At 60.3% G+C, this 25,724-nt stretch overlaps 1 protein-coding gene across 8 annotated transcripts in view; it reads left to right on the top strand.

Moving 5' to 3' along the window:
* Positions 1 to 25,724, top strand: part of SHANK3 (SH3 and multiple ankyrin repeat domains 3) — a 708,141-nt gene that overhangs the window by 428,771 nt on the left and 253,646 nt on the right. For all 8 annotated transcript variants that reach the window (XR_012898753.1, XR_012898754.1, XM_075914851.1 and 5 more), the window contains one exon: positions 23,586 to 23,770. Coding sequence is in view for 6 of the 8 variants with exons in the window: in XM_075914851.1 (XP_075770966.1) it covers positions 23,586 to 23,770 (185 nt within the window). In the remaining 2 variants the exon portion in view is untranslated. The remainder of the gene's footprint in view (positions 1 to 23,585; positions 23,771 to 25,724) is intronic.

Genomic DNA, 25,724 nt, shown 5'->3' with positions numbered 1-25,724 from the left:
CCCTGCCTCCTTGAGACTCTTAGGGAGCCTGTGCAGTTTTTTCAGACTAAGTTCAGTTCTCCTAAATCCAGACTGATCAAATGGCCAGTTTTTTCTAGGACAGTTTTGGTTTCCCAGAAGATGTCTCCACGGGCCAGGAATTTCTTTCAACACCTCTGGAGCATCTTTTTTTTTCATTCAGTCCAAACATGTTTTAAAATAACCACAACATGCTTGTTCAGGGTGATTTGTTGCACTGATTAGCACTTACTGTGTTTGCCCGGAATAGACAGGCTAGTGGGAAGAGGGTCAGCGTGACTGAACAATGTGTGGAGTGAAGAGAGACAGTCAAAGAATGCAGACACAATCAACGGTGTCCTTTTTGCTCCAGGTTAAAAGCTAACAGCATTACAATGTTTCAGGCTCTATTCATTCAGAGTATAATCGTCCACTCTTAGGAGTGTGGCGGGGCTGCTGCTGACTTAGACTCCAGCACACGTTTTAAAAGTAGCAAATGTCTCGGTAGCTATTTCATAACAGTGTTCCAAAAGTGCCTAATTTTCTGTTTTAAAAATACGGCCATTGATCCTTTGGAAAGAAAAGTGTGAGAGAAGATTGTTCCTCCTTTTAGTCATGCACTCAATGGCCACGTGTCCCTGTGGGTCCTGTGGGAAACCTAACTGTATTTTCTTTTGCCAATGGGCCTGAGGCCGGAGAGTTTGAGTAAGTAGTGTTCACTGGCCTGGAGCCATGTAGCAGGCTCTGAACTGAGACGATCAGGGCCAGGGCCTCTCCAACTCCTTTTTGCCACTGTGTGGCCTGAATTGGAATCGTCTGTGTCCACAGCTCCTTTCCCCGACTGCTTCTGCCTGCAGATATTGGAAAGAACCGTAGCACTGGATCCTTTTACTCTGCTCATCGGAACATAAGAACACTTGGGCTACGTCTACACTGGCAGCTTCTTGTGCAAGAACTGTTTTGCAGAAGAGTTCTTGTGCAAAAGGTCTTCCACAAGAGCGCGTCTACACTGGCATGAGCCTTTGCGCAAGAGCGTCTATGGCAGTGGGGATGCTCTCATGGCCATTTTAGCCAGAGGGGTTTCTTGCGCAAGAAATTCATGTTGCCTGTCTACACTGGCCTCTTGCGCAAGAGGGCTTATTCCTCGTGGGGAGAGGACCTGGTTCAACACCTACCAGAACATAAGAGACCAACTCTACTTAACATCATGCAGAAGGGCCACACCGTTTGCCATACTGCCCTACAGTCCGCAATGGACGTAGCTGGCACCGCAGCCTGTAATATAGCATCTGCAATTCTACTGCTCAAGATCTCATGGCTACAGGCATCAGGAGTCCTGAGAGATTTACAACAGAAAGTTGAAGATTTACCCTTTGACAAGACCAACCTCTTCGCTGCTAAGACAGACGAGGTGTTACATTCTATGAAGGACTCCCGTACCACTCTCAGGACCCTGGGAATGTACACTCCCCCCTTTAAAAGAACAAGGTACTCGACTTACCAGAGGCCCAGGGAGCCTTTCAGACAACAACCCAGATATGACTTCCGTCAAAAACAAAGGCCACAACATCGCAGACCCCAACACCAACAATACTCCTCTGCAACCCACCCTCCCGTAGCCAAACAACAAATTTGAAAAGTATGTCGAGAGCCAGAAAGCCTCCTCAATACCACATGCGCCCAGTCTTTTTCAATTCAGCCATCCTCTCTGAGCTTTTTTCCATCGATGGACCCAAATCACATCAGACAAATGGGTCTTGGAACTGATCCAACACGGTTATGCCATCCCCTTCACTTCCTTGCCTCCTAGCCACCCTCCCACCCCGTCCCTCTTCAGGGACTCATCTCATGAAACCCTTCTCCACCAAGAGGTCTCGCACCTTCTACAATTGGGTGCCATAGAAAAAGTACCACGAGAATTCCAGGGTAGGGGCTTTTATTCAACTTACTTCCTAACCCAGAAAAAAAGTGGAGGATGGCGTCCTATATTGGATTTGAGGAAACTCAACAAATACATTGCCTACCGCTGCTCCAAGATGGTAACCTTAACAGTTATCCCCGCACTGGATCAAGGGGACTGGCTTTCGGCTCTCAACCTCCAGGATGCCTACTTCCACATCACGGTCCATCCCGCACACAGACGCTTCTTATGATTCATGGTGGGCACCCAACACTGCCAGTACCGAGTGCTCCCCTTTGGCCACTCAACTGCCCCTAGGGTATTTTCCAAAACTCTGGCAGTCGTAATGGCCTCACTTCGGCATCAAGGAGTCATGACATTTCCATATCTTGATGACTGCCTCATAAAAGGATCATCGCTTCAGGAAACCAAGGCCATGACTGACACTACCATGGACACTCTGGTCAACCTTGGCTTCCATATAAACCATTCAAAATCCATGCTAGATCCAACCCAGAAATTGGAGTTTATAGGGGCCTTCATTGACACGGTAGCAGCAAAGGCTACTCTGCCCAAACACAGATTCAACACCATTCGTGAACTTATCACGAGTGCACAATCCGCTCCGACACCTCAAAATCCTTGGACATATGGCTTCTACAACATATGTCGTCAAGTTGGCCAGACTCCACGTGAGGGGCCTACAGTCATGGTTGGCCACAACCTACAAGCCTTCCAGTGACCAACTGTCCAAAATAGTGACTATCCCACCACGCATCCTCAATTCGCTTCAGTGGTGGACAAATCCTCAAAACATGCTAGATGGCGTACCATTCCAGAGTCCTTCCCCCACACTCACAATTATGATTGATGCGTCACTCATTGGTTGGGGAGCCCACTTAGGGACCATGACAGCCCAAGGCAAATGGTCCTTCATGGAACAAACTTTTCATATCAACCTCCTCGAATTACGAGCAGTCAGACATGCATGCCAACACTTCCAACCGTACATAGCTTGCAAGTCCATTACCATCATGACAGACAACACCACCTGCATGTACTACATCAACCAGCGGGGGGTGCACGATCCCCATCTGTTTGCATGGAGGCTATCAACTTGCGGAACTGGTGCCTGGCACATCAGGTCACCCGGATAGCTTCCTACCTTCCCAAAGTACTCAAGCTCACAGCGGATGCCCTAAGCCGCACATTCCATCATCAAAACAAATGGGACATAGACAGGCATGCACTCGCTCCACTATTTCACCAGTGGGGCCAACCAGACATAGACCTCTTTGCCACAAAAAGCAACAGGAAGCGTCACCTCTATTCCTCCAGAGCAGTCTTAGGGAAGCGCTCCCTCGGCAACGCCTTTTCTATCAGGTGGGACGCTCCTCACCTCCACGCCTTCCCTCCTTTTCCCCTCCTACACAAGGTCCTCAATAAGATCAGGACAGACCAAGCTTGGATCATACTAGTGGCACCAGCGTGGCCCAGACAGACGTGGTATCCTTACCTTCACAAGATGGTGATAGTAGACCCAAATGCCTTCCCACTCCATCACAACCTCCTATCACAGAACTACGGGAGGAATCTCCATCCAGAACTCCACAAGCTTCATCTTCATGCCTGGCTCCTTCATGGCTCCAGGATGCCAAAAATACCTGTTCAGAACCAGTGAAAGAGATACTGATCAACAGTAGAAGACAGTCCACCAGGAGAACATACCTCTATAAATGGAATAGATTTTCTCTCTGGTTTAAACGCTCACACACGACACATCCAGAATCCGCCCCCCTCCCCATCCTGTTGGACTACCTATTATCCCTGAAACAGACAGGCCTCGCTCTTAGCACCATCAAAGTTTACGCTGCTGCCATAGCAGCTTTCCACTACGCTGATGAAGGAGTTTCCTTCCTCGCAAACCCAATAACAAAAAGGTTCCTAAAGGGTCTACAGAAGACTTTCCCACCCGTCCGCCCTCCAGTTCCTGTCTGGGATCTGAACCACGTTCTCAAGAGCTTGACAAAGCCACCCTTTGAACGACTAGCCACCTGTTTTTGGTCTCATCTTTCGATGGAAGTGTCCTTCCTGGTTTCAATAACTTCCAGTAGGAGGGTGAGCGAACTCGCTGCCTTGATGGCGGAACCCCTGTACACGGTGTTCACCGAGGACAGAGTGATACTCCGACCCCACCTGAAGTTCCTCCCCAAAGTCCCTTTTCCCTTCCACGTCAATGAACCCATATACTTACCTGCCTTTTTTCCTAAGCCACATGCCAATCCAGTGCAGGCCGCATGGCATACTCTTGATGTCTGCAGACACTTGCGTTTTACGTGGACCACACCAGAGCCTGGAGAGTCTCCCCTAGGCTGTTTTTGTCCTACGCAGAATGATCCAGGGGACAAGCAGTCTCATCTCAGAGGATCTCGAAATGGATCTCCTCCAGTATTCGTACATGTTATACACTATATAACAGAGACTTACCTGAAACCATTACAGCACATTCCACCAGGATGATGTCTTCTACAACTGCCTTCCTCAGCAACATCCCTCTTCAAGACATCTGTAATGCTGCCACATGGTCATCTGACCACACATTCACACAACATTACGCTCTCTCCTCTTCAATTGCACCTTCTATGGTGGTGGGGCAGGCAGTATCATCCACAGTGACTACCATATGGCTCCAAACCCACCTCCGCAGTCCGACAACTGCTCTGTAGTCACCCAGGGTATGTCTACACTGCATCCCTAGTTCGAACTAGGGATGCAAATGGAGACAATCGAACTAGTTAATGAAGCGGGGATTTAAATATCCCGCGCTCCATTAACATGATCTCGCCGGCGCGCTAGTTCGAATCACAGCTGATTCGAACCAGGAAGTGCACGCCAGGACGCGTTAGTTTGGACTAAAGCCCTTAGTCCGAACTAATGTTACTCCTCACTAGTTCGATTGTCTCCATTTGCATCCCTAGTTCGAACTAGCGGAGCACCCACGGGGACCACTCAGAGGAGAAGAAAGAGTTACTCACCTTGTACAGTAACATAGTGATAGAAATGTAGCCGTGTTAGTCTGGGGTAGTTGAAGCAAAATGCAGGACGATGTAGCACTTTAAAGACTAACAAGATGGTTTAATAAACCATCTTGTTAGTCTTTAAAGTGCTACATCGTCCTGCATTTTGCTTGTACAGTAACAGTGGTTCTTCGAGATGTGTCCCCATGGGTGCTCCACTACCCTCCCTCCTTCTGCTGCTTTGGAGCCCCATACTCTAACGAGTAGAGAAAGAATGGAGGAGCCGCGCCATGCATGCGCCTAACAGATTCCAACAGCACAAGGGGGCGCTATGGCGCGTGCACGGCGCAGTGGAAACTGCTGGAAAAGTCTCTGGTCACCAGCGTAAGGACGCACCAGCACCCAGAGTGGAGCACTCACGGGACACATCTCAAAGAACCACCATTACTGCACAAGGTGAGTAACTCTTTCTTTCCCCACAGTATACCTGGCCTCCCCAAGGGAGAATTCTGGTTTTCTCTTCCACGGCCTGGTGGTCACTGTGGTTCATGAGAGAGACAGCCGGGGTGGCAGGGTTGACTCCGAAGTCAAAGGAATCAAAACACTTAGACCTATTTGGCAGAAGGGTCCATTCAGTGAGGGCTTGGAGCTGAGGACAGCTAATCCACCAGCTATCCTTAGCAGACATAACTCCAGCTCATGGACCTCGAAGCTGTAGTTTCAGGAGCTTATACCATCAGGCTCCAGAGCTGAATTCATAGCTGTCACTGAAGAAGTCGGTGGCAAAGACCTTCCTTCAAGCCTCTCTGATGCAGTAGAGTCTGCCACCCACACACTTGCATGAGCGCACATTAGCCCTGACGCGGTGTCCATAGAGGCAGGTGTCTGGTCTACCTCCAGAAAAGCAGCACACCCCGAAGGACCTTACATTCAAGGGCTGGGGGCTATTCTCAGACCAGACTGGGTCTACGTTCACAGCGTAAAGGACTCTCAGCTGTCGCCAGCAAGAACATTTCAAGCCTCACCAGCAACTGTCCAGCCTGCCTGGTCTGAGATAAGGCATCTTTCTGACCATTGTCTGTCCCAAGCCGCATGCCAGTGCACACAAGCAGAGACACCGCTCCTAGATGTCCAGCATGCACTAGCAGCCTACTAGTGCTCAAAGCCTGCCAGGAAGTCAAATCAGCTGTTCATATTGGTGGCAGACAGCTGAGGCTCTTTCAGTATCTTCACAATTCATCTCTTCCTGGATGACAAACTGCTCCTTGCCTGCTGTGAGTAGTCTGAGCCACAAGCCTTGTCATCTGGCTTCCTGGCCCATGTGCCTGTCCAGCAGATCTGCTGGATGGTGCCTTCTCTGCTCACTGTGCCATCACCCAGCAGTCCAGAGATGATGACGCTGTCGGCAGAACGGGTTCTCTGCTCAATGATTCCTTAACTCCAACTGCACCTCGGAGGGAGAGGTTGGGAGTCACCTGACTGGAATCCACGAGAAGAAAACCACGTCCTCACCTTCTCGTCGCGGTGGTTCTTTGAGATGTGTGGTTCACGTCCATTCCAATAGCCACCCTCCTGCCCCTCTGCAAGAAGGAACTGAGCTGGGGTCAGGCCGGCAGGGTCATACATTGCACACCATAAAAGCGCCGCTCCATGGGGCTCCCTAGCAGACCCAACGGGAGCTGCCAAGGGAAACAGTTTCCAATGTTTGTGCAGCCGTGCACACACCTGACTGGAGTGGATGTGAACTACAGTTACGGGAGCTTCAGAGGGGGAGCTGAGTTAGTCTGTAATTGGAAAATCTTAAAAAACAACAAATGGTCCTGCAGCACCTTAGGGACTAACAAACATGGAGATGGTATCATGAGCTTTCGTGGGCACAGCCCACTTCCTCAGATGACGTTGCGTGAAGGTGAATAACCATTCTATCAGGTGACCAATGACTGTGGTTCCTTTGACGGCAAGAAAGCCCAAACCCATCATGGCTCATACAACATCCTTGTGTCTGCTTCTTCTTGAGCATGGCACACGTCTGGGGTGTCTGCTGGTACTTCATGGGTACTACAAGCCTGCAGCAAGGAGGAGCTTTGTACTGTGTGCGCTCCTATGTCCAGGTATGCTTTACCGCCATATTCACAGAGGAATTTTACAGCTGATTGCTTGTTGGATGCCACATTTCGAAACTTTCTGTGAAGATACCGGGCATACACCAATCACCGGGTATTTCTTGCATCCAATCTTAGATCCTATCAGGAGCAGTCTTTCTGCAGTTTTCAGAGGTACTGTTTCATGTCTGTCAAAAACTTCTGTGATGAAGTGAGAGTTTCCTGTAATATTTTAAATCCTACATGAGCCTCAGTTTCCCTCTGCTCTCTGCATTGCTCCACAATGAGTGCTAAAGGGATGCTTCTTTTTCCTTTGAAACTTTGTTGATGTTGTGAATAGAAATGAGGGCGGAGAGGTGATTTGTTTCCTTTTATCATTTATGATAGTATTTCCTTTCTTTGAGGAGCAGCTCCAGCTGTGATTCAGGAGATAGCAAGTCTGTCTGGCAAGATGTACATTTCTTGCTCACACCCTTCTTCCTACCAAAGAATGGCTGCTTAATCACCATTTGATTATACTGGGGCATCAATTTGCCTTTTGTCTCTGCAGAACTGGTTTGTGCCTTCTTTTGTAAACTTGGAGCAGCTCAGTAAAGTCACACATTGGAGTCTTATAGCATATTTTACAGGGATAATAATGATCAGTGGATTATGAGTTTTTGAATGGTTCATCACAAGCCTACTTTGTACAAGATACATGATCTACTTTATATTTGAGAGAGTTTGTGTGTCTGTCTGTCTGTCCATGAGACGGTCTGTTTTTTTTCAAGAACTCCTCCTAAACTGTAAGGACGTTATAATCAAAGAGGCTAACAAAGGGTGTGCTACAGACATCAAGAATAGGTTGGATTACGAACAGAAAGCTGTCAGGCAAATCATCAGCACCACATTTTATAGGCCTCTTTTCTCTGATCCCACTGAGGAATACCAAAAGAAACTACCCCACCTGCTCAAGAAACTCCCTGCTATAACAAGGGATCAAATCGTCACAGACAAACCCCCAGATCCCTGACCAGGAGTTTTCTATCTGCTACCCGAGATTCATAAACCTGGAAATCCCAGATGACCCATCATCTCAGGCACCTGTACCCTTACAGCAGAATTATCTAGCTATGTTGCCTCTCTCTTCAGACCTCATACTACCAGCTCTCCTAGCTACTTTCGAGACACTGCTGATTTCCTGAGCACACTACAGCGCCCCAGTGACCTTCCTGAGAGCACCGTCCTAGCCATCGGGGATGCAGAAGCTCTTTCCACCAACATTCCACCTGAGGATGGACTCTACCTCGTCAGGAACACTGCCCCGATGATGCCACTGCACACCTGGCAGCTGAGCTCTGTGACTTGTCCTCACCCACAGCTATTTCCGATTTGGGGACAATTTATACCTGCCAGTCAGCGGCACAGCCGGGGCACCCACATGGCCCCACAACATGCCAATGTCTTCGTGGCTGACCTAGAACAGTGTTTTTTCAGCTCTTGTCCCCTAGCACTCTTCTTCTACTTACACTACATTCATACAACCATAGAATCCCAGGGCTGGAAGAGACCTCAGGAGTTATCCAGTCCAGCCCCCTGCCCAAAGCAGGACCAGCCCCAACTCAATCAGCCCAGCCAGGCCTTTGTCACGCCAGGACTTAAACACCTCTAGGGATGGAGACGCCACCCCCTCCCTATGTAACCCATCCCAGTGCTCCCGACCCGCCTAGGGGAATAGTTTGTCCTAATATCCAACCTAGACCTCCCCCACTGCAACTTGAGACTATTGCTCCTCATTCGCCATCTGCCCCGACTGAGAACAGCCTCTCTCCAGCCTCTTGTGAAGGCAAGTAAGTGCCCCCACTCCCTCATGCCCAGACCCCTGCATCCCCAGCTCCTTTACACCCCACTGAGACCCTATACTTGCAGCCCGCTCCTTCACCCTCCCTCCTGGCTACACCCTGCACCATCTCTTGTTCTTGCCCCTCCCCCTGGCCAGACACCCTATTCCCAGCCTGCTCCTGCATCGTCCCTCCCATCCAGACCTTGAGCCCTCGCCCCTCTCCTGCACCCCACCTCCCACCCAGACCTTGCACCCTCACCCCCTCTTGCACTCCACCCTTGCCCAGATCCTGCACCCCCATTCCTCTGACTGCCCTCTCCCGCACACTGAACCCCCCATTTTTGTACCAACCCCAGAGCCTTGGGGGGTTCACAGAATCCACTAACCCTGGAAGCCCAGAAGAATAAATCTGGCCAATAGAAAGCCCTGAATGTCGGTCCTCCCTGTTCTTCCTCCTCCCCCGGTGGTGCTGGGGCACCAGTGGAGTGAAGTGTCTCAGTTGGGGGCCACATCAGTAAGGGTTGGGCTTTGGGTTTTTTTTTGCTTCTTACTTGAGTGATCCCCAACTGATTTTTCTGTGGGCCAGTGCCCCCCTCCCCTCGATCCGAAAAAGTCCCCCGCCCCTGCCATACACAGGAACCTTTTGTATTGGACGTAAATTAATATTTTACTTTATGTTTGATAAACATGAGAGTTACAGTACTGAGTCCGTTTAATATTTCCTTTCTCACTGGTCAATGGAACCATTCTCCCCCGCTGCAGCACTAGCAAAATGGCTGGGCGCAATTGTGTAATTAACGGCGAGTTTGCATTAGCAGCTGGTGGTCCACGGAAAGGTCTGCATTGACCCGGGGGCCCTGGGCCGAAAGGTTTGAGAACCCCTGTGGCAGGGGGATGGGAGAGTGCTGGGCTGCGGGGAGATAGGCGGGTAGGGCTGATGGCAGCACGGAAGGGCCGGGGGAACGGCCCCCCCCCCCACAAGGAGCAGCCTGGGCCTGGCCGTGCTGGCTGGAGCCCCGCCCACACACACCCGCACAGGCCTGGCCGAGCAGGTAGAGCAGCAGCCAGAGGGGGCCAGGGCGGCCACAGTGCCCGCTGTGACCCCCACAGGTCATTGCTATACGACCTCGATTACCATCTACGCACTCTGTGGGTTGTGACATAGGCACGTTACCAGTCGCTGGCTCCACGCTCCTCCACTGCTCTTGTGCGCGCTCAGCGAGTGGCTGTTTTCAGCTCCCGGGTACCAAGAAGAGCAGCTCCCCTGCAATTCCCACGGACGGGCCCGTTTCCTGTTGGGTTCCAGTCCGGTTGGGAACCCTCCTTGCATCTGCACGGAACGCAGTGCAACCAGCCACTAATTCGAGCCCATCGGGGCAGGCCTCACTGCGTCAGGAGACAGGCAGGAGTGGGTTATGGGGCTCAGTTATGGGGCCTTGCCCTCTCATCCGTCCCCTCGGAGGGCAGTGGGACCAGCTCTAGCAGCAGGAGCCCAGGGACTGTCAGCCAGGGATGAGGAGCACTCATCTCCAACAGTGGGACCTGCTAAGTGCAGCCAGGGCACAGTGACACTGACCCCCGGGTGCAAGACGACACGTGGGGCCGTGCAAGGGGACCGAGCTGTTCAGTGCAATAACATACGAGTGTGTGTGTGTTGGGGGGCGGGGGCCAGAGGCTCGCAGAACAATTGCTGGTGTCCCAGGGCAAGAGGCTCCAGCCCAAAGCAAAGGACAATGGGACCGAGTGGCACGGGACGTGGGACACTTCTGTGCCACTGAGGCATTTTGCTGGGAATGCCATCCACCAGACTGGGGCACAGAGGGCTGCCGGTCCCCTGTACGTCCAGGGAGGCCGTGGCTTCTTGTGGGCTCACTGCTGGACACAGTGCAGCCCACGGGACAGGTTTTGCTCACAACCTGAGTGGCAGATGTGGGGAAGGCAGGTGGGGGCAGAATGCAGCAGCCCCCAAACTCGCTGCTTGGCTGTGTCTTAAGTTCTTAACAGCTCCAGCTCCAGGGAGTCGGTTGGCCCCTGAAGGAGGCGGGAAGGAATCTTCCCCCAGGGTTTGATCATCTCCTTCCTCTGCTGCATCGGGGCTGTCTGGCTGGCGAGGGGGCCCAGCTCTCAGGCGGGCCGAGCACACGCTCTCTCAGGTGCACAGCTGGCTGGTTCTTGCTCACACATGTGGAGTCTGATTGTCAGATTTGGGGGTGGGAAGGAATTTCCCCCAGGTCCAGTTGGCAGTGACCCTGGGAGTTTGTATTGTCCTTGGCTGGGTGTCGAGGGGTCATTTGCCAGGATGATCTTGGAGCTTCTCACTTACTCACCACCGGCATGGCACTGGCCCCCTCCCTGGTGCGCGCCTTTTCCAGAGGCATGCTGCTGTCCCGTGCGCTGCACTGCATCCGACTCTGGATTGTGTTAGTGTGTGGGTGCCGGCGGCCTCCTGACATGCGGGATCGTCACACTAGCCCAGTGATCACCAGCCACTCGACTGCGATCGATCGGTCAATCTCGGAGACGCTCCCAGTCAATCGCTGTCTCCAGGGCACAGCAGGGCAGCCCCTAAGGGAGGCTCCCTGCCTGCTCTGGCCCACACCTCTGGAGCCCTGGGGAGGGGGAGGGCAGTGTCTCCATGAGCTGCGCCTGCCTACGAGCATGGCCCCCAACTGCCCATTGGCCGGGAATTGGCCAATGGGTTCTGTGGAGGCACTGCCTGCAGAGAGAGGCAGAGTGGAGAGCCACATGCCCTCCCTAGGCGCCACAAGAGCCTGCCTTAGCCCGGCTGCACCGCTGACAAGGAGCTGCCTGACAGGGAGCCTGCACCCCGATCCCCCTCTGGGTGCCAGCACCCCATAGAACCACAGAACATAGAAGGGACCTTGAGAGGTCATCAAGTCCAGTCCCTGCCCTCATGGCAGGGCCAAGCACCTGCTCTTAAATCTCTCCAGTGATGGAGATTCCACAACGCCCCCAGGCAACTTATCCCAGTGTTTAACCACCCTGAAAGCTAGGAAGTTTTCCTGATGTCCAACCTCCCTGGCTGCAGCGTAAGCCCATTGCTTCTTGCTCTATCCTCAGAGGCCAAGGAGAACAATTTTCCTCCCTCATTTATGATGATATTTTAGCTGTATTGTTATGATACTGTCATTGGGATGTTTTAGCTGTATTATCTCTCACTTCCGTAACGTTTCCTAACATTCTGTTGACTGCTGCTGTATTTGGAGCGAGCTCTCCACAATGACTCCAAAATCGCTTTCTTGAAGTGGTACCAGCTAATTTAGGTGCCATCATTTAGAAAGTCTAGTTGGGATGATGTTTCTAATGTGCATTCCTTTTATCAGCCCTGAATTCCATCTGCCCTTGTGTTGCCCACTCCTCTGCTTTTGTGAGAGCTCTTTGTAACTCTTTGCATTCTGCTTTGGACTTAACTATCTTGAGTCATTTTGTATCATCTGCAAATGTTGTCAATCTTTCTCCAGCTCATTTGTGAGTATGTTGAATAGCCGGGTCCCAGTATGAAGCCAAGAGACCCTGCTCTTTACATCTCTCCACCGTGAAAATGACCATTTATTCTTTCTCTTTGTTTCCTATCTTTAACCAGTTTCTGATTCATGAGAGGATCTCCCCTCATGTCCCATGACTGCTTACTTTAAGAGGGACCTTGCCAAAAGCTTTTTGAAAGTCCACGTTCACTGTATCCACTGGATCACCTTGTCCACGTTTGTTGACACCCTCGGAATATTCTAATACATTGGTGAGGCATGATTTCCTTTTACAAAAGCCGCATTGACTCATCACCTGCATCATGTTTACTTGTGTCTGATCATTCAGTTCATGATTAGAGGTTAGGGGTTTGACCCTGTAACTGCCAGGATTTCTTCCAAAGCATCACATTAGCTACTCTCCAGTCGGCTGGTTACGCGCCAGATCACAAAACACAGGCAGCTGTTCTGCAATTTCATATCTGAATTCCTTCAGGACAGGGATGGGGAACCTAAGGTCCTGGCTTGCCTGGATCCAGCCCGAGGCGAGGGGCTCCCTCCAGCACTGGGGAGTCCATGCTGGTGAGGGGTGGGGGTTTCTCACTTGTGTGTAGACCCCAAATGATTTTTCTATGGTTCAGTGGCCCCAACCCAAAAAAGGCTCCTCAGCCCTGTTTTAGGATGCGGGGGAATGCCATCCTGGTGACTTATTACTGTTTAATGGATCCATTTGCCCTAAAATCTCCTCTGTTGGCACCCGAATCTGGAGCAGTTCCTCAGATCAGTCATTTAACAAATATGGCTCAGGTCTGGCAACCCCCCTCCCATCCTCCCAATGAAGATGGATGCACCCAATGTATGTAGCCTCTTTGCAATGCACTTGTCTTCCTTGAGTGGTCCATTAGCATCTTGATCATCCAGTGCCTCCACTGTTCGCTTGGCAGCTTCCTGCTTCTGATGGACTTACATCTGTGTATTAGTTTGTGTCTTTTGCTAGTTGCTTTTCACGTTTTCTTTTTTCGCCTGCATAACCATACTGTTGCACTTGACTTGCCAAAGTTCATGCTCCTGTTTTCCTCAGGATTGGCTTTGTTTTTAGAAGGATGTCTTTTTGTCTCTTCCTGCCTCTTTTACTCTTTTGTTTAGCCATAGTTGCAAGGTGGGCTTTTTGGGGTTCTCTTACCATATTTTGTTATTTGTAGTGGACATACATTCTGTGCCTGTTAGTTTTGCAATTTTCAGGAATTTCCTCTTGTGAATGTTCATTTTAATTTCTGTTTAACTAGCTTTCTCATTTGTATGCAGTTTCCTTTTTGAGGTTAAATGCTCCTGTGGTGGGTTTCTGTCGTATTCTTCCGACAAGGATGTTTAATTTCATATCATTGTAGTCACTATTATACAGTATTCAGCTATATTCACGTTGAACCAGACCCTGTACTCCACTTCTGACTAAATCAAGACTTGCCTCTCTCCCTAGGGGTTCCAGGACTAGCTGTTCCAAGACGCAGTCATTCATGGTGGCTAGAGAGTTTTGGTCTGCGTCCTGTTCTGAGAAGACACATTCTCAGTCAGTAGTTGAAATCTCCATCTTCCCGGAGATTCGTGTTTCTGTAGCCTCTCTAGTCTCCCTGAGCATTTCACAATAATTGCCCCCTTCCTGTTCAGGGGTCAGCAGCGTATTTCTGCTGCTCTACTCTTATTTTTCAGGCCTGGAGTTTCTATCCAAAGAGATTCTACGGTTGTTTTATTCATTGAACTTGTTTTACTATATTTGATTCTATGCTGTCTTCCACATATAGTGCCACTCCCCCACCAGTGTGACACATCCTGTCAGTCCTGTATATTGTGTACCCTGGTATGACCGTGTCCCATTGATTTGTCATTCCAACACATGTCTTTGGTGCCTGGCATACTGATAGCCTCATTGGAGACCAGGCACTCAAGCTCCCGCCTATAAGATGCGTCAGTATTTAGTTGTCTGTCTTCATGTGAGGTAACTGAATGGGACTCGTCTACCCTTTTCTCTTCCGTTTTTATTGTATTAACAACTGGCCTCTCTTTACTAGGCTATAGCGTACCCCCTTTAATCAGTCCTCTCCTGAGGGGTGAGTCTGGCCAAGCCGTGTGCTCCTCCACCCTTGCTGGCTCCCCCTTCCGTCCTTAGTTTAAAACTCCTCTACAGCATTTGTAATTTTCCATGACAGCAATCTGGCTTTATTTGATTTAGGTGGAGCCCATCCTTCCTAGATCAGCTTTCCCCAAAAGTCCCTAGCTCCTAATACACCTGAATCCCTCTTCTGGACACCATCATCTTACCGGTGTAGCCTGCGGTTGTGCCTGACTGCCCCGTGGGGCACTTCAGGCATTTCAAAGAACGCTACCGAGGAGTCCCAGACTGCAGTCTCTTAGCCCCGTGGGTCTTTGGCACCCACGCGCCCTGTGACCACTGACGCCTCTGACACTGCACGGGAGGCTATTCAGAGGTGTTGAGAAGTCCACAACCTCCTTGCCTAGCAAGCCAGTCCTATGGCGGCCTCCTGGCCCTTACAAAGCCAGCTATCCACTGCTAATAACCAACCCCTCACTAGTACCTCCGGGGGCATCTGGAAGGCGAGATTCCCAATTCTTCTCACGGCGGGTTATTTCTTTCATTGCAGGGACAGCAGCTCTGAGCCCTGCCCGGCCAGTCTGTGAGTGGGGCTGAGTGCGAGGAAAGACTTTGCTTAAATGCTTTGTGCCTTGCCATTCTGTGTTTTGCTGAAGTACTAGCAGTTACCCAGCGTTGCTTGGGTCTTCAAGGAGAGGCCAGGGCAGGGGCTGTGGATGTGGGGGTGCAGGAACCGGGGATGGGGGTGAGAAGGGGCTCTGGGCAGGCGGAAGGTGAGAGGGGAGGGTGGCCAAAGCCAAGAGTCATGCTAGGGCTGCTTGTTCTTCTCTTTCCCGTCCCTGTCAAGCTGTGAGAGCAATGTGCACAGCTCAGAGGGAGGAAGGCAGCAAACTGGGCGCTTTCCCCTCGCTCTCTGATGAGGGGAACAGCCAGCACTGTCCCCTACGGATCTAGAGGGGAGCGGCTCAGGGAGTGTGGGGGTGCAGGAGTCAGGGTTGGGGGTGAGAGGGGCTCTGGGCAGGGGAGTGTGTGTTAGGAAGGGGGAACTAATGGGTGCCCCAAGCAGCCCCTTTCACCTGCCTGTTGAGTCTCTTCTCTGTGTGGGTTTCTGAGAAGCCCCCCCATTCCCGACACCCCATTGTCCTGGCACAACCGGATCCTCATGTTGCCTTAAGTTATGATCAGAGGAAGCTGCACCCGAATTGGGTGGTCCTAGCTCTTCCCATTGAGGGAGTTTTGGACAGACAGACGGATCGACCAATTCTCTTACAGGTCTAGATTAACCCGCCTTCTTTCTCGGGGGGCGGGGCTGCCAGACAGTGATTTGGGGAGCGACGCGAGATGCTGTCTTGCCCCGGGGGCCTGTTGTACCCCCACCTGGCTGCACATCCAAGGAATTCCCCAACCCGTGTGGAGTGGGAGGAGAGCCCATCGAGTGGTACCCCTGAGAACACCTGACCCAAGGACAATCAAGCCCCCTTCCTAAGTGTGCAGCCCCAGTCCCCAGGGCAGGTAGCAGGAGGATGGTGCTGGCAAGTCCAGGGGGCCCTGGGAATGGTGGTGCTGGGGCTGCAAGCCATCAGAGCTGCCCCCCCAATGCCTCCACCTGTCCCCTTCCCTGGTCAGACCCCTTTCTCCATATGCCCCACCCTGCTCTCTCCACCACTCTGCCCTGCCCCCCCAATGCCTCCACCTGTCCCCTTCCCCGGTCAGACCCCTTTCTCCGCATGCCCCACCCTGCTCTCTCCACCACTCTGCCCTGCCCCCCAATGCCTCCACCTGTCCCCTTCCCTGGTCAGACCCCTTTCTCCATATGCCCCACCCTGCTCTCTCCACCACTCTGCCCTGCCCCCCCAATGCCTCCACCTGTCCCCTTCCCCGGTCAGACCCCTTTCTCCGCATGCCCCACCCTGCTCTCTCCACCACTCTGCCCTGCCCCCCAATGCCTCCACCTGTCCCCTTCCCCGGTCAGACCCCTTTCTCCGCATGCCCCCTGCTCTCTCCACCACTCTGCCCTGCCCCCCAATGCCTCCACCTGTCCCCTTCCCCGGTCAGACCCCTTTCTCCATATGCCCCACCCTGCTCTCTCCACCACTCTGCCCTGCCCCCCCAATGCCTCCACCTGTCCCCTTCCCCGGTCAGACCCCTTTCTCCGCATGCCCCACCCTGCTCTCTCCACCACTCTGCCCTGCCCCCCAATGCCTCCACCTGTCCCCTTCCCCGGTCAGACCCCTTTCTCCGCATGCCCCACCCTGCTCTCTCCACCACTCTGCCCTGCCCCCCAATGCCTCCACCTGTCCCCTTCCCCGGTCAGACCCCTTTCTCCGCATGCCCCCTGCTCTCTCCACCACTCTGCCCTGCCCCCCAATGCCTCCACCTGTCCCCTTCCCCGGTCAGACCCCTTTCTCCATATGCCCCACCCTGCTCTCTCCACCACTCTGCCCTGCCCCCCCAATGCCTCCACCTGTCCCCTTCCCTGGTCAGACCCCTTTCTCCATATGCCCCACCCTGCTCTCTCCACCACTCTGCCCTGCCCCCCCAATGCCTCCACCTGTCCCCTTCCCCGGTCAGACCCCTTTCTCCGCATGCCCCCTGCTCTCTCCACCACTCTGCCCTGCCCCCCAATGCCTCCACCTGTCCCCTTCCCCGGTCAGACCCCTTTCTCCGCATGCCCCACCCTGCTCTCTCCACCACTCTGCCCTGCCCCCCAATGCCTCGACCTGTCCCCTTCCCCGGTCAGACCCCTTTCTCCGCATGCCCCACCCTGCTCTCTCCACCACTCTGCCCTGCCCCCCCAATGCCTCCACCTGTCCCCTTCCCCGGTCAGACCCCTTTCTCCGCATGCCCCCTGCTCTCTCCACCACTCTGCCCTGCCCCCCCAATGCCTCCACCTGTCCCCTTCCCTGGTCAGACCCCTTTCTCCGCATGCCCCACCCTGCTCTCTCCACCACTCTGCCCTGCCCCCCAATGCCTCCACCTGTCCCCTTCCCCGGTCAGACCCCTCTGTGCCCCCTTTCTCCGCATGCCCCACCCTGCTCTCTCCATCACTCTGCCCTGCCCCCCCAATGCCTCCACCTGTCCCCTTCCCCAGTCAGACCCCTTTCTCCGCATGCCCCACCCTGCTCTCTCCACCACTCTGCCCTGCCCCCCAATGCCTCCACCTGTCCCCTTCCCCGGTCAGACCCCTCTGTGCCCCCTTTCCCCGCATGCCCCACCCTGCTCTCTCCACCACTCTGCCCTGCCCCCCAATGCCTCCACCTGTCCCATTCCCCGGTCAGACCCCTCTGTGCCCCCTTTCTCCGCATGCCCCACCCTGCTCTCTCCATCACTCTGCCCTGCCCACGCGCCAGTCCCCTCCCGCCGCTCGCTCGCCTGCTGACAGGCTGTGTTAATATTCCACCGGCGTCCCAGCCCTGCTCCCTGCAGCCACGCACAGGAGCCTGCTGGGAGGGGGCCAGAGCAGCACTGGGGGGGGGGGGGGAGGCTGGCTCATCAGAGGGCAGCGGGAGATTCTCAGCGCAGGAGGGGCACAGATCCTCAGCACAAGGGGGGGGCTGACACTCACCTTTCTCCACCTCTCATGCAAGCCACCAGGCACAGCCCCCCCCACCTGGGCACTGCCCCCCTTCTCCCTCAGGCCTCCCTAGGGCCCTGCCCCCCCCACCTGGGCACTGCCCCCCTTCTCCCTCAGGCCTCCCTAGGGCCCTGCCCCCCCCACCTGGGCACTGCCCCCCTTCTCCCGCAGGCCTCCCTAGGGCCCTGCCCCCCCCACCTGGGTACTGCCCCCCTTCTCCCTCAGGCCTCCCTTGGGCCCTGCCCCCCCCACCTGGGCACTGCCCCCCTTCTCCCTCAGGCCTCCCTAGGGCCCTGCCCCCCCCCCACCTGGGCCCTGCCCCCCCTTCTCCCGCAGGCCTCCCTAGGGCCCTGCCCCCCCCACCTGGGTACTGCCCCCCTTCTCCCTCAGGCCTCCCTTGGGCCCTGCCCCCCCCACCTGGGCACTGCCCCCCTTCTCCCTCAGGCCTCCCTAGGGCCCTGCCCCCCCTTCTCCCGCAGGCCTCCCTAGGGCCCTGCCCTCCCCACCTGGGCACTGCCCCCCTTCTCCCTCAGGCCTCCCTAGGGCCCTGCCCCCCCCACCTGGGCACTGCCCCCCTTCTCCCGCAGGCCTCCCTAGGGCCCTGCCCCCCCCACCTGGGTACTGCCCCCCTTCTCCCTCAGGCCTCCCTTGGGCCCTGCCCCCCCCACCTGGGCACTGCCCCCCTTCTCCCTCAGGCCTCCCTAGGGCCCTGCCCCCCCCACCTGGGCCCTGCCCCCCCCCACCTGGGCCCTGCCCTCCTTCTCCCGCAGGCCTCCCTTGGGCCCTGCCCCCCCACCTGGGCACTGCCCCCCTTCTCCCTCAGGCCTCCCTTGGGCCCTGCCCCCCCCACCTGGGCACTGCCCCCCTTCTCCCTCAGGCCTCCCTAGGGCCCTGCCCCCCCCACCTGTGCACTGCCCCCCTTCTCCCTCAGGCCTCCCTAGGGCCCTGCCCCCCCCACCTGGGCACTGCCCCCCTTCTCCCGCAGGCCTCCCTAGGGCCCTGCCCCCCCCACCTGGGTACTGCCCCCCTTCTCCCTCAGGCCTCCCTAGGGCCCTGCCCCCCCCACCTGGGCACTGCCCCCCTTCTCCCGCAGGCCTCCCTAGGGCCCTGCCCCCCCCACCTGGGTACTGCCCCCCTTCTCCCTCAGGCCTCCCTAGGGCCCTGCCCCCCCCACCTGGGCACTGCCCCCCTTCTCCCGCAGGCCTCCCTAGGGCCCTGCCCCCCCCACCTGGGTACTGCCCCCCTTCTCCCTCAGGCCTCCCTTGGGCCCTGCCCCCCCCACCTGGGCACTGCCCCCCTTCTCCCTCAGGCCTCCCTAGGGCCCTGCCCCCCCCCCACCTGGGCCCTGCCCCCCCCCACCTGGGCACTGCCCCCCTTCTCCCGCAGGCCTCCCTAGGGCCCTGCCCCCCCCACCTGGGTACTGCCCCCCTTCTCCCTCAGGCCTCCCTTGGGCCCTGCCCCCCCCACCTGGGCACTGCCCCCCTTCTCCCTCAGGCCTCCCTAGGGCTCTGCCCCCCCCCACCTGGGCCCTGCCCCCCCCCACCTGGGCCCTGCCCCCCTTCTCCCGCAGGCCTCCCTAGGGCCCTGCCCCCCCCACCTGGGCACTGCCCCCCTTCTCCCTCAGGCCTCCCTTGGACCCTGCCCCCCCCACCTGGGCACTGCCCCCCTTCTCCCGCAGGCCTCCCTTGGGCCCTGCCCCCCCCACCTGGGCCCTGCCCTCCTTCTCCCGCAGGCCTCCCTTGTGCCCTGCCCCCCCCCCACCTGGGCACTGCCCCCCTTTTCCCTCAGGCCTCCCTAGGGCCCTGCCCCCCCCACCTGGGCACTGCCCCCCTTCTCCCGCAGGCCTCCCTTGGGCCCTGCCCCCCCCACCTGGGCACTGCCCCCCTTCTCCCGCAGGCCTCCCTTGGGCCCTGCCCCCCCCCCACCTGGGCACTGCCCCCCTTCTCCCTCAGGCCTCCCTTGGGCCCTGCCCCCCCCACCTGGGACCTGCCCCCCTTCTCCCGCAGGCCTCCCTTGGGCCCTGCCCCCCCCACCTGGGCACTGCCCCCCTTCTCCCGCAGGCCTCCCTTGGGCCCTGCCCCCCCCACCTGGGCACTGCCCCCCTTCTCCCACAGGCCTCCCTTGGGCCCTGCCCCCCCACCTGGGCACTGCCCCCCTTCTCCCACAGGCCTCCCTTGGGCCCTGCCCCCCCCACCTGGGCACTGCCCCCCTTCTCCCGCAGGCCTCCCTTGGGCCCTGCCCCCCCCCCACCTGGGCACTGCCCCCCTTCTCCCTCAGGCCTCCCTTGGGCCCTGCCCCCCCCACCTGGGCACTGCCCCCCTTCTCCCTCAGGCCTCCCTTGGGCCCTGCCCCCCCCACCTGGGACCTGCCCCCCTTCTCCCACAGGCCTCCCTTGGGCCCTGCCCCCCCCACCTGGGCACTGCCCCCCTTCTCCCGCAGGCCTCCCTTGGGCCCTGCCCCCCCCCCACCTGGGCACTGCCCCCCTTCTCCCTCAGGCCTCCCTTGGGCCCTGCCCCCCCCACCTGGGACCTGCCCCCCTTCTCCCTCAGGCCTCCCTTGGGCCCTGCCCCCCCCACCTGGGCACTGCCCCCCTTCTCCCGCAGGCCTCCCTAGGGCCCTGCCCCCCCCACCTGGGACCTGCCCCCCTTCTCCCGCAGGCCTCCCTTGGGCCCTGCCCCCCCCACCTGGGACCTGCCCCCCTTCTCCCTCAGGCCTCCCTTGGGCCCTGCCCCCCCCACCTGGGCACTGCCCCCCTTCTCTCGCAGGCCTCCCTTGGGCACTGCCCCCCTTCTCCCGCAGGCCTCCCTTGGGCCCTGCCCCCCCCACCTGGGACCTGCCCCCCTTCTCCCTCAGGCCTCCCTTGGGCCCTGCCCCCCCCACCTGGGCACTGCCCCCCTTCTCTCGCAGGCCTCCCTTGGGCCCTGCTCCCACCACCTCCCCCAGACACTGCCCTGACCTCCCTCACAACCCTCCTTCGCCCCGGGCACTGCCTCCTGCTTCCCATACAAACCCTAACCCGGCTCGCCCCATGGCGCTGCCCCCTTCTCCTCTGGGCTCTGCCCTCGCTTCCCACGCCCTGTGCCTCCCCCTGCACAATGCGGCTCTGCCCCCCCCCCGGCCAGGCCCCCTCGCTATCCCGGCACTGCCCCACTCCCTGCACCATCACCCTGGCACCGGCTCCCAACACCCCCCAGGCACCAATTCCTCCCCCCCCGGCGCAGCCCCTCCCCCCCCCCGGCACAGCCCCATCTCCCAGCCCCTATCACCCCCCCCCTGGCACAGCCCCATCTCCCAGCCCCTATCACCCCCCGCGGCACAGCCCCATCCCCCAGCCCCTATCACCCCCCCCCCGGCACAGCCCCATCTCCCAGCCCCTATCACCCCCCCCGGCACAGCCCCATCTCCCAGCCCCTATCACGCCCCCCCGGCACAGCCCCATCCCCCAGCCCCTATCACCGCCCCCCGGCACAGCCCCATCCCCCAGCCCCTATCACGCCCCCCCGGCACAGCCCCATCTCCCAGCCCCTATCACCCCCCCCAGCACAGCCCCATCTCCCAGCCCCTATCACCCCCCCCGGCACAGCCCCATCTCCCAGCCCCTATCACCCCCCCCCCGGCACAGCCCCATCTCCCAGCCCCTATCACCCCCCCCGGCACAGCCCCATCTCCCAGCCCCTATCACCCCCCCCCCCGGCACAGCCCCATCTCCCAGCCCCTATTACCCCCCCCCCCGGCACAGCCCCATCCCCCAGCCCCTATCACGCCCCCCCCCCCCCGGCACAGCCCCATCCCCCAGCCCCTATCACGCCCCCCCCCCCGGCACAGCCCCATCTCCCAGCCCCTATCACCCCCCCCCGGCACAGCCCCATCTCCCAGCCCCTATCACCCCCCCCCGGCACAGCCCCATCTCCCAGCCCCTATAACCCCCCCCCCCCGGCACAGCCCCATCTCCCAGCCCCTATCAGCCCAGCACCCGGCACTACTCCCCTCCTCCCCCCCCGCCCAGTCCCTATCTCCCAACCCCCAGTTCAGCCCCCACCTCCAGTCCCATCCCCTATCTCCCCAGCATGCCCCCCCTCCGCTCCCAACTCCTATCCCCCCAGCCCCTCCCAGCTCAGGCCCCACCTCCACACTCAGCCCCTATTCCCCCAGTCCCGGGCACAACCCCTAGCCCCTATCCCAGCCCTCTGCCCAGGCCCCACCTCTGCACTCAGCCCCTACCCCCCAGCACAGCCCCCCTTCCAGCCCCCGGCCCCGCCTCGCTCTCAGCCCCTACCCCCCAGCACAGCCCCCCTTCCAGCCCCCGGCCCCGCCTCGCTCTCAGCCCCTAGCCCCCAGCACAGCCCCCCCTTCCCCGCCCCCAGCCCAGGCCCCGCCCCCGCTCTCAGCCCCTACCCCCCAGCACAGCCCCCCCTTCCCCGCCCCCCCAGGCTCCACCCCCGCTCTCAGCCCCTACCCCCCAGCACAGGCCCCCTTCCAGTCCCCGGCCCCGCCCCGCTCTCAGCCCCTACCCCCAGCACAGCCCCCCCTTCCCCGCCCCCACCCCAGGCCCCGCCCCCGCTCTCAGCCCCTACCCCCCAGCACAACCCCCCCTTCCAGCCCCCTTCCCCGCCCCCACCCCCGCACTCAGCCCCTACCCCCCAGCACAGCCCCCCCTTCCAGCCCCCTTCCCTGCCCCCACCCCAGGCCCCACCCCCGCACTCAGCCCCTACCCCCAGCGCAGCCCCCCCTTCCAGCCCCCTTCCCCGCCCCCACCCCAGGCCCTGCCCCCGCTCTCAGCTCCTACCCCCCAGCACAGCCCCCCCTTCCCCGCCCCCAGCCCAGGCCCCGCCCCCGCTCTCAGCCCCTACCCCCAAGCACAGCCCCCCCTTCCCCGCCCCCCCAGGCCCCACCCCCGCTCTCAGCCCCTACCCCCCTTCCCCGCCCCCCCCAGGCCCCACCCCCGCTCTCAGCCCCTACCCCCCTTCCCCGCCCCCCCAGGCCCCACCCCCGCTCTCAGCCCCTACCCCCCAGCAAAGCCCCCCCTTCCCCGCCCCCCCCAGGCCCCACCCCCGCTCTCAGCCCCTACCCCCCAGCAAAGCCCCCCCTTCCCCGCCCCCCCCAGGCCCCACCCCCGCTCTCAGCCCCTACCCCCCTTCCCCGCCCCCCCCAGGCCCCACCCCCGCTCTCAGCCCCTACCCCCAGCACAGCCCCCCCGGCGCCCGGCACGTGTCTCTGCCCCACACGCCGCGGCCGCCGAGCCGGTGCCGCCGTCGGAGGGGCCGGGCGGGCCGGGGGGCCAGTCCCCGCCCGCCGCCCGCAGAGGGGCGGAGCGCGGCCGCCGGAGGCACCTGCCGCCCGGCCCTGCCTGCCGCGAGCGCCGGAGCAGCCGAGAGCCCCGGGCCGGGCCATGCGGCGGCGGCAGCCCGCGGGCGGGCGGCGCGGAGCCCTGGAGCCGCGGGCGGGGGGCGGCCCCCGGGGCCCGGGCCGGGCCGGCGCCGAGCGAGGGCTGCGCTGAGCCCCGCGCCATGGCGCTGCCCCCGGGCGGGCCGGGCTGCGCGCTGCCGGGCATCAGCACCATCACCTACGTCTTCGTTTACAGCCCGAGCGCCGCCCCCCCGGGCCCGGGGCCCGAGCCCGCCCGCCCCGCCGCGCCCCCCGCCGCGCCCCGCGGCCCCAAGCGCAAGCTGTACAGCGCCGTGCCCGGCCGCCGCTTCATCGTGGTCAAGAGCTACGCGCCGCAGGGCGAGGGCGAGATCCAGCTCAACCGGGGCGAAGCCGTCAAGGGTGAGTCCCTGCCTGGGTCTGCGCGGGCGGGGCCCGGGCGAGCCGGCGGGTCGGTCCCTGCCTGGGTCTGCGCGGGGGCAGCCTCCCCTCGGGTGAGTGCGGGGCCGGGAGAGCCGGCGGGTCGGCCCCTGCCTGGGTCTGCGCGGGGGCAGCCTCCCCTCGGGTGAGTGCGGGGCCGGGAGAGCCGGCGGGTCGGCCCCTGCCTGGGTCTGCGCGGGGGCAGCCTCCCCTTGGGTGAGTGCGGGGCCCGGGAGAGCCGGCGGGTCGGTCCCTGCCTGGGTCTGCGTGGGGGCAGCCTCCCCTTGGGTGAGTGCGGGGCCGGGCGAGCCGGCGGGTCGGTCCCTGCCTGGGTCTGCGTGGGGGCAGCCTCCCCTTGGGTGAGTGCGGGGCCGGGAGAGCCGGCGGGTCGGTCCCTGCCTGGGTCTGCGTGGGGGCAGCCTCCCCTTCGGTGAGTGCGGGGCCGGGCGAGCCGGCGGGTCGGTCCCTGCCTGGGTCTGCGTGGGGGCAGCCTCCCCTCGGGTGAGTGCGGGGCCGGGAGAGCCGGCGGGTCGGTCCCTGCCTGGGTCTGCGTGGGGGCAGCCTCCCCTTGGGTGAGTGCGGGGCCGGGCGAGCCGGCGGGTCGGTCCCTGCCTGGGTCTGCGTGGGGGCAGCCTCCCCTCGGGTGAGTGCGGGGCCGGGCGAGCCGGCGGGTCGGTCCCTGCCTGGGTCTGCGTGGGGGCAGCCTCCCCTTGGGTGAGTGCGGGGCCGGGAGAGCCGGCGGGTCGGTCCCTGCCTGGGTCTGCGTGGGGGCAGCCTCCCCTTGGGTGAGTGCGGGGCCGGGAGAGCCGGCGGGTCGGTCCCTGCCTGGGTCTGCGTGGGGGCAGCCTCCCCTTGGGTGAGTGCGGGGCCCGGAGAGCCGGCGGGTCGGTCCCTGCCTGGGTCTGCGTGGGCGGCATCCTCCCCTTGGGTGAGTGCGGGGCCCGGGAGAGCCGGCGGGTCGGTCCCTGCCTGGGTCTGCGTGGGGGCAGCCTCCCCTTGGGTGAGTGCGGGGCCGGGAGAGCCGGCGGGTCGGTCCCTGCCTGGGTCTGCGTGGGGGCAGCCTCCCCTCGGGTGAGTGCGGGGCCGGGCGAGCCGGCGGGTCGGTCCCTGCCTGGGTCTGCGTGGGGGCAGCCTCCCCTCGGGTGAGTGCGGGGCCGGGAGAGCCGGCGGGTCGGTCCCTGCCTGGGTCTGCGTGGGGGCAGCCTCCCCTCGGGTGAGTGCGGGGCCCGGAGAGCCGGCGGGTCGGTCCCTGCCTGGGTCTGCGTGGGGGCAGCCTCTCCTCGGGTGAGTGCGGGGCCGGGAGAGCCGGCGGGTCGGCCCCTGCCTGGGTCTGCGTGGGGGCAGCCTCCCCTCGGGTGAGTGCGGGGCCGGGCGAGCCGGCGGGTCGGTCCCTGCCTGGGTCTGCGTGGGGGCAGCCTCCCCTTGGGTGAGTGCGGGGCCCGGAGAGCCGGCGGGTCGGTCCCTGGGTCTGCGTGGGGGCAGCCTCCCCTCGGGTGAGTGCGGGGCCGGGAGAGCCGGCGGGTAGGTCCCTGCCTGGGTCTGCGCGGGGGCAGCCTCCCCTTGGGTGAGTGCGGGGCCCGGAGAGCCGGCGGGTCGGTCCCTGCCTGGGTCTGCGCGGGGGCAGCCTCCCCTTGGGTGAGTGCGGGGCCGGGCGAGCCGGCGGGTCGGCCCCTGCCTGGGTCTGCGTGGGGGCAGCCTCCCCTCGGGTGAGTGCGGGGCCGGGCGAGCCGGCGGGTCGGTCCCTGCCTGGGTCTGCGTGGGGGCAGCCTCCCCTTGGGTGAGTGCGGGGCCCGGAGAGCCGGCGGGTCGGTCCCTGGGTCTGCGTGGGGGCAGCCTCCCCTCGGGTGAGTGCGGGGCCGGGAGAGCCGGCGGGTCGGTCCCTGCCTGGGTCTGCGCGGGGGCAGCCTCCCCTTGGGTGAGTGCGGGGCCGGGAGAG

The sequence above is a fragment of the Pelodiscus sinensis genome, unplaced genomic scaffold, assembly GCF_049634645.1.
Source record: "Pelodiscus sinensis isolate JC-2024 unplaced genomic scaffold, ASM4963464v1 ctg61, whole genome shotgun sequence".
Taxonomy (NCBI): domain Eukaryota; kingdom Metazoa; phylum Chordata; order Testudines; family Trionychidae; genus Pelodiscus; species Pelodiscus sinensis.
The sequence above is the reverse complement of the archived record's forward strand: the minus strand, read 5'-3'. Positions and strand labels throughout refer to the sequence as shown.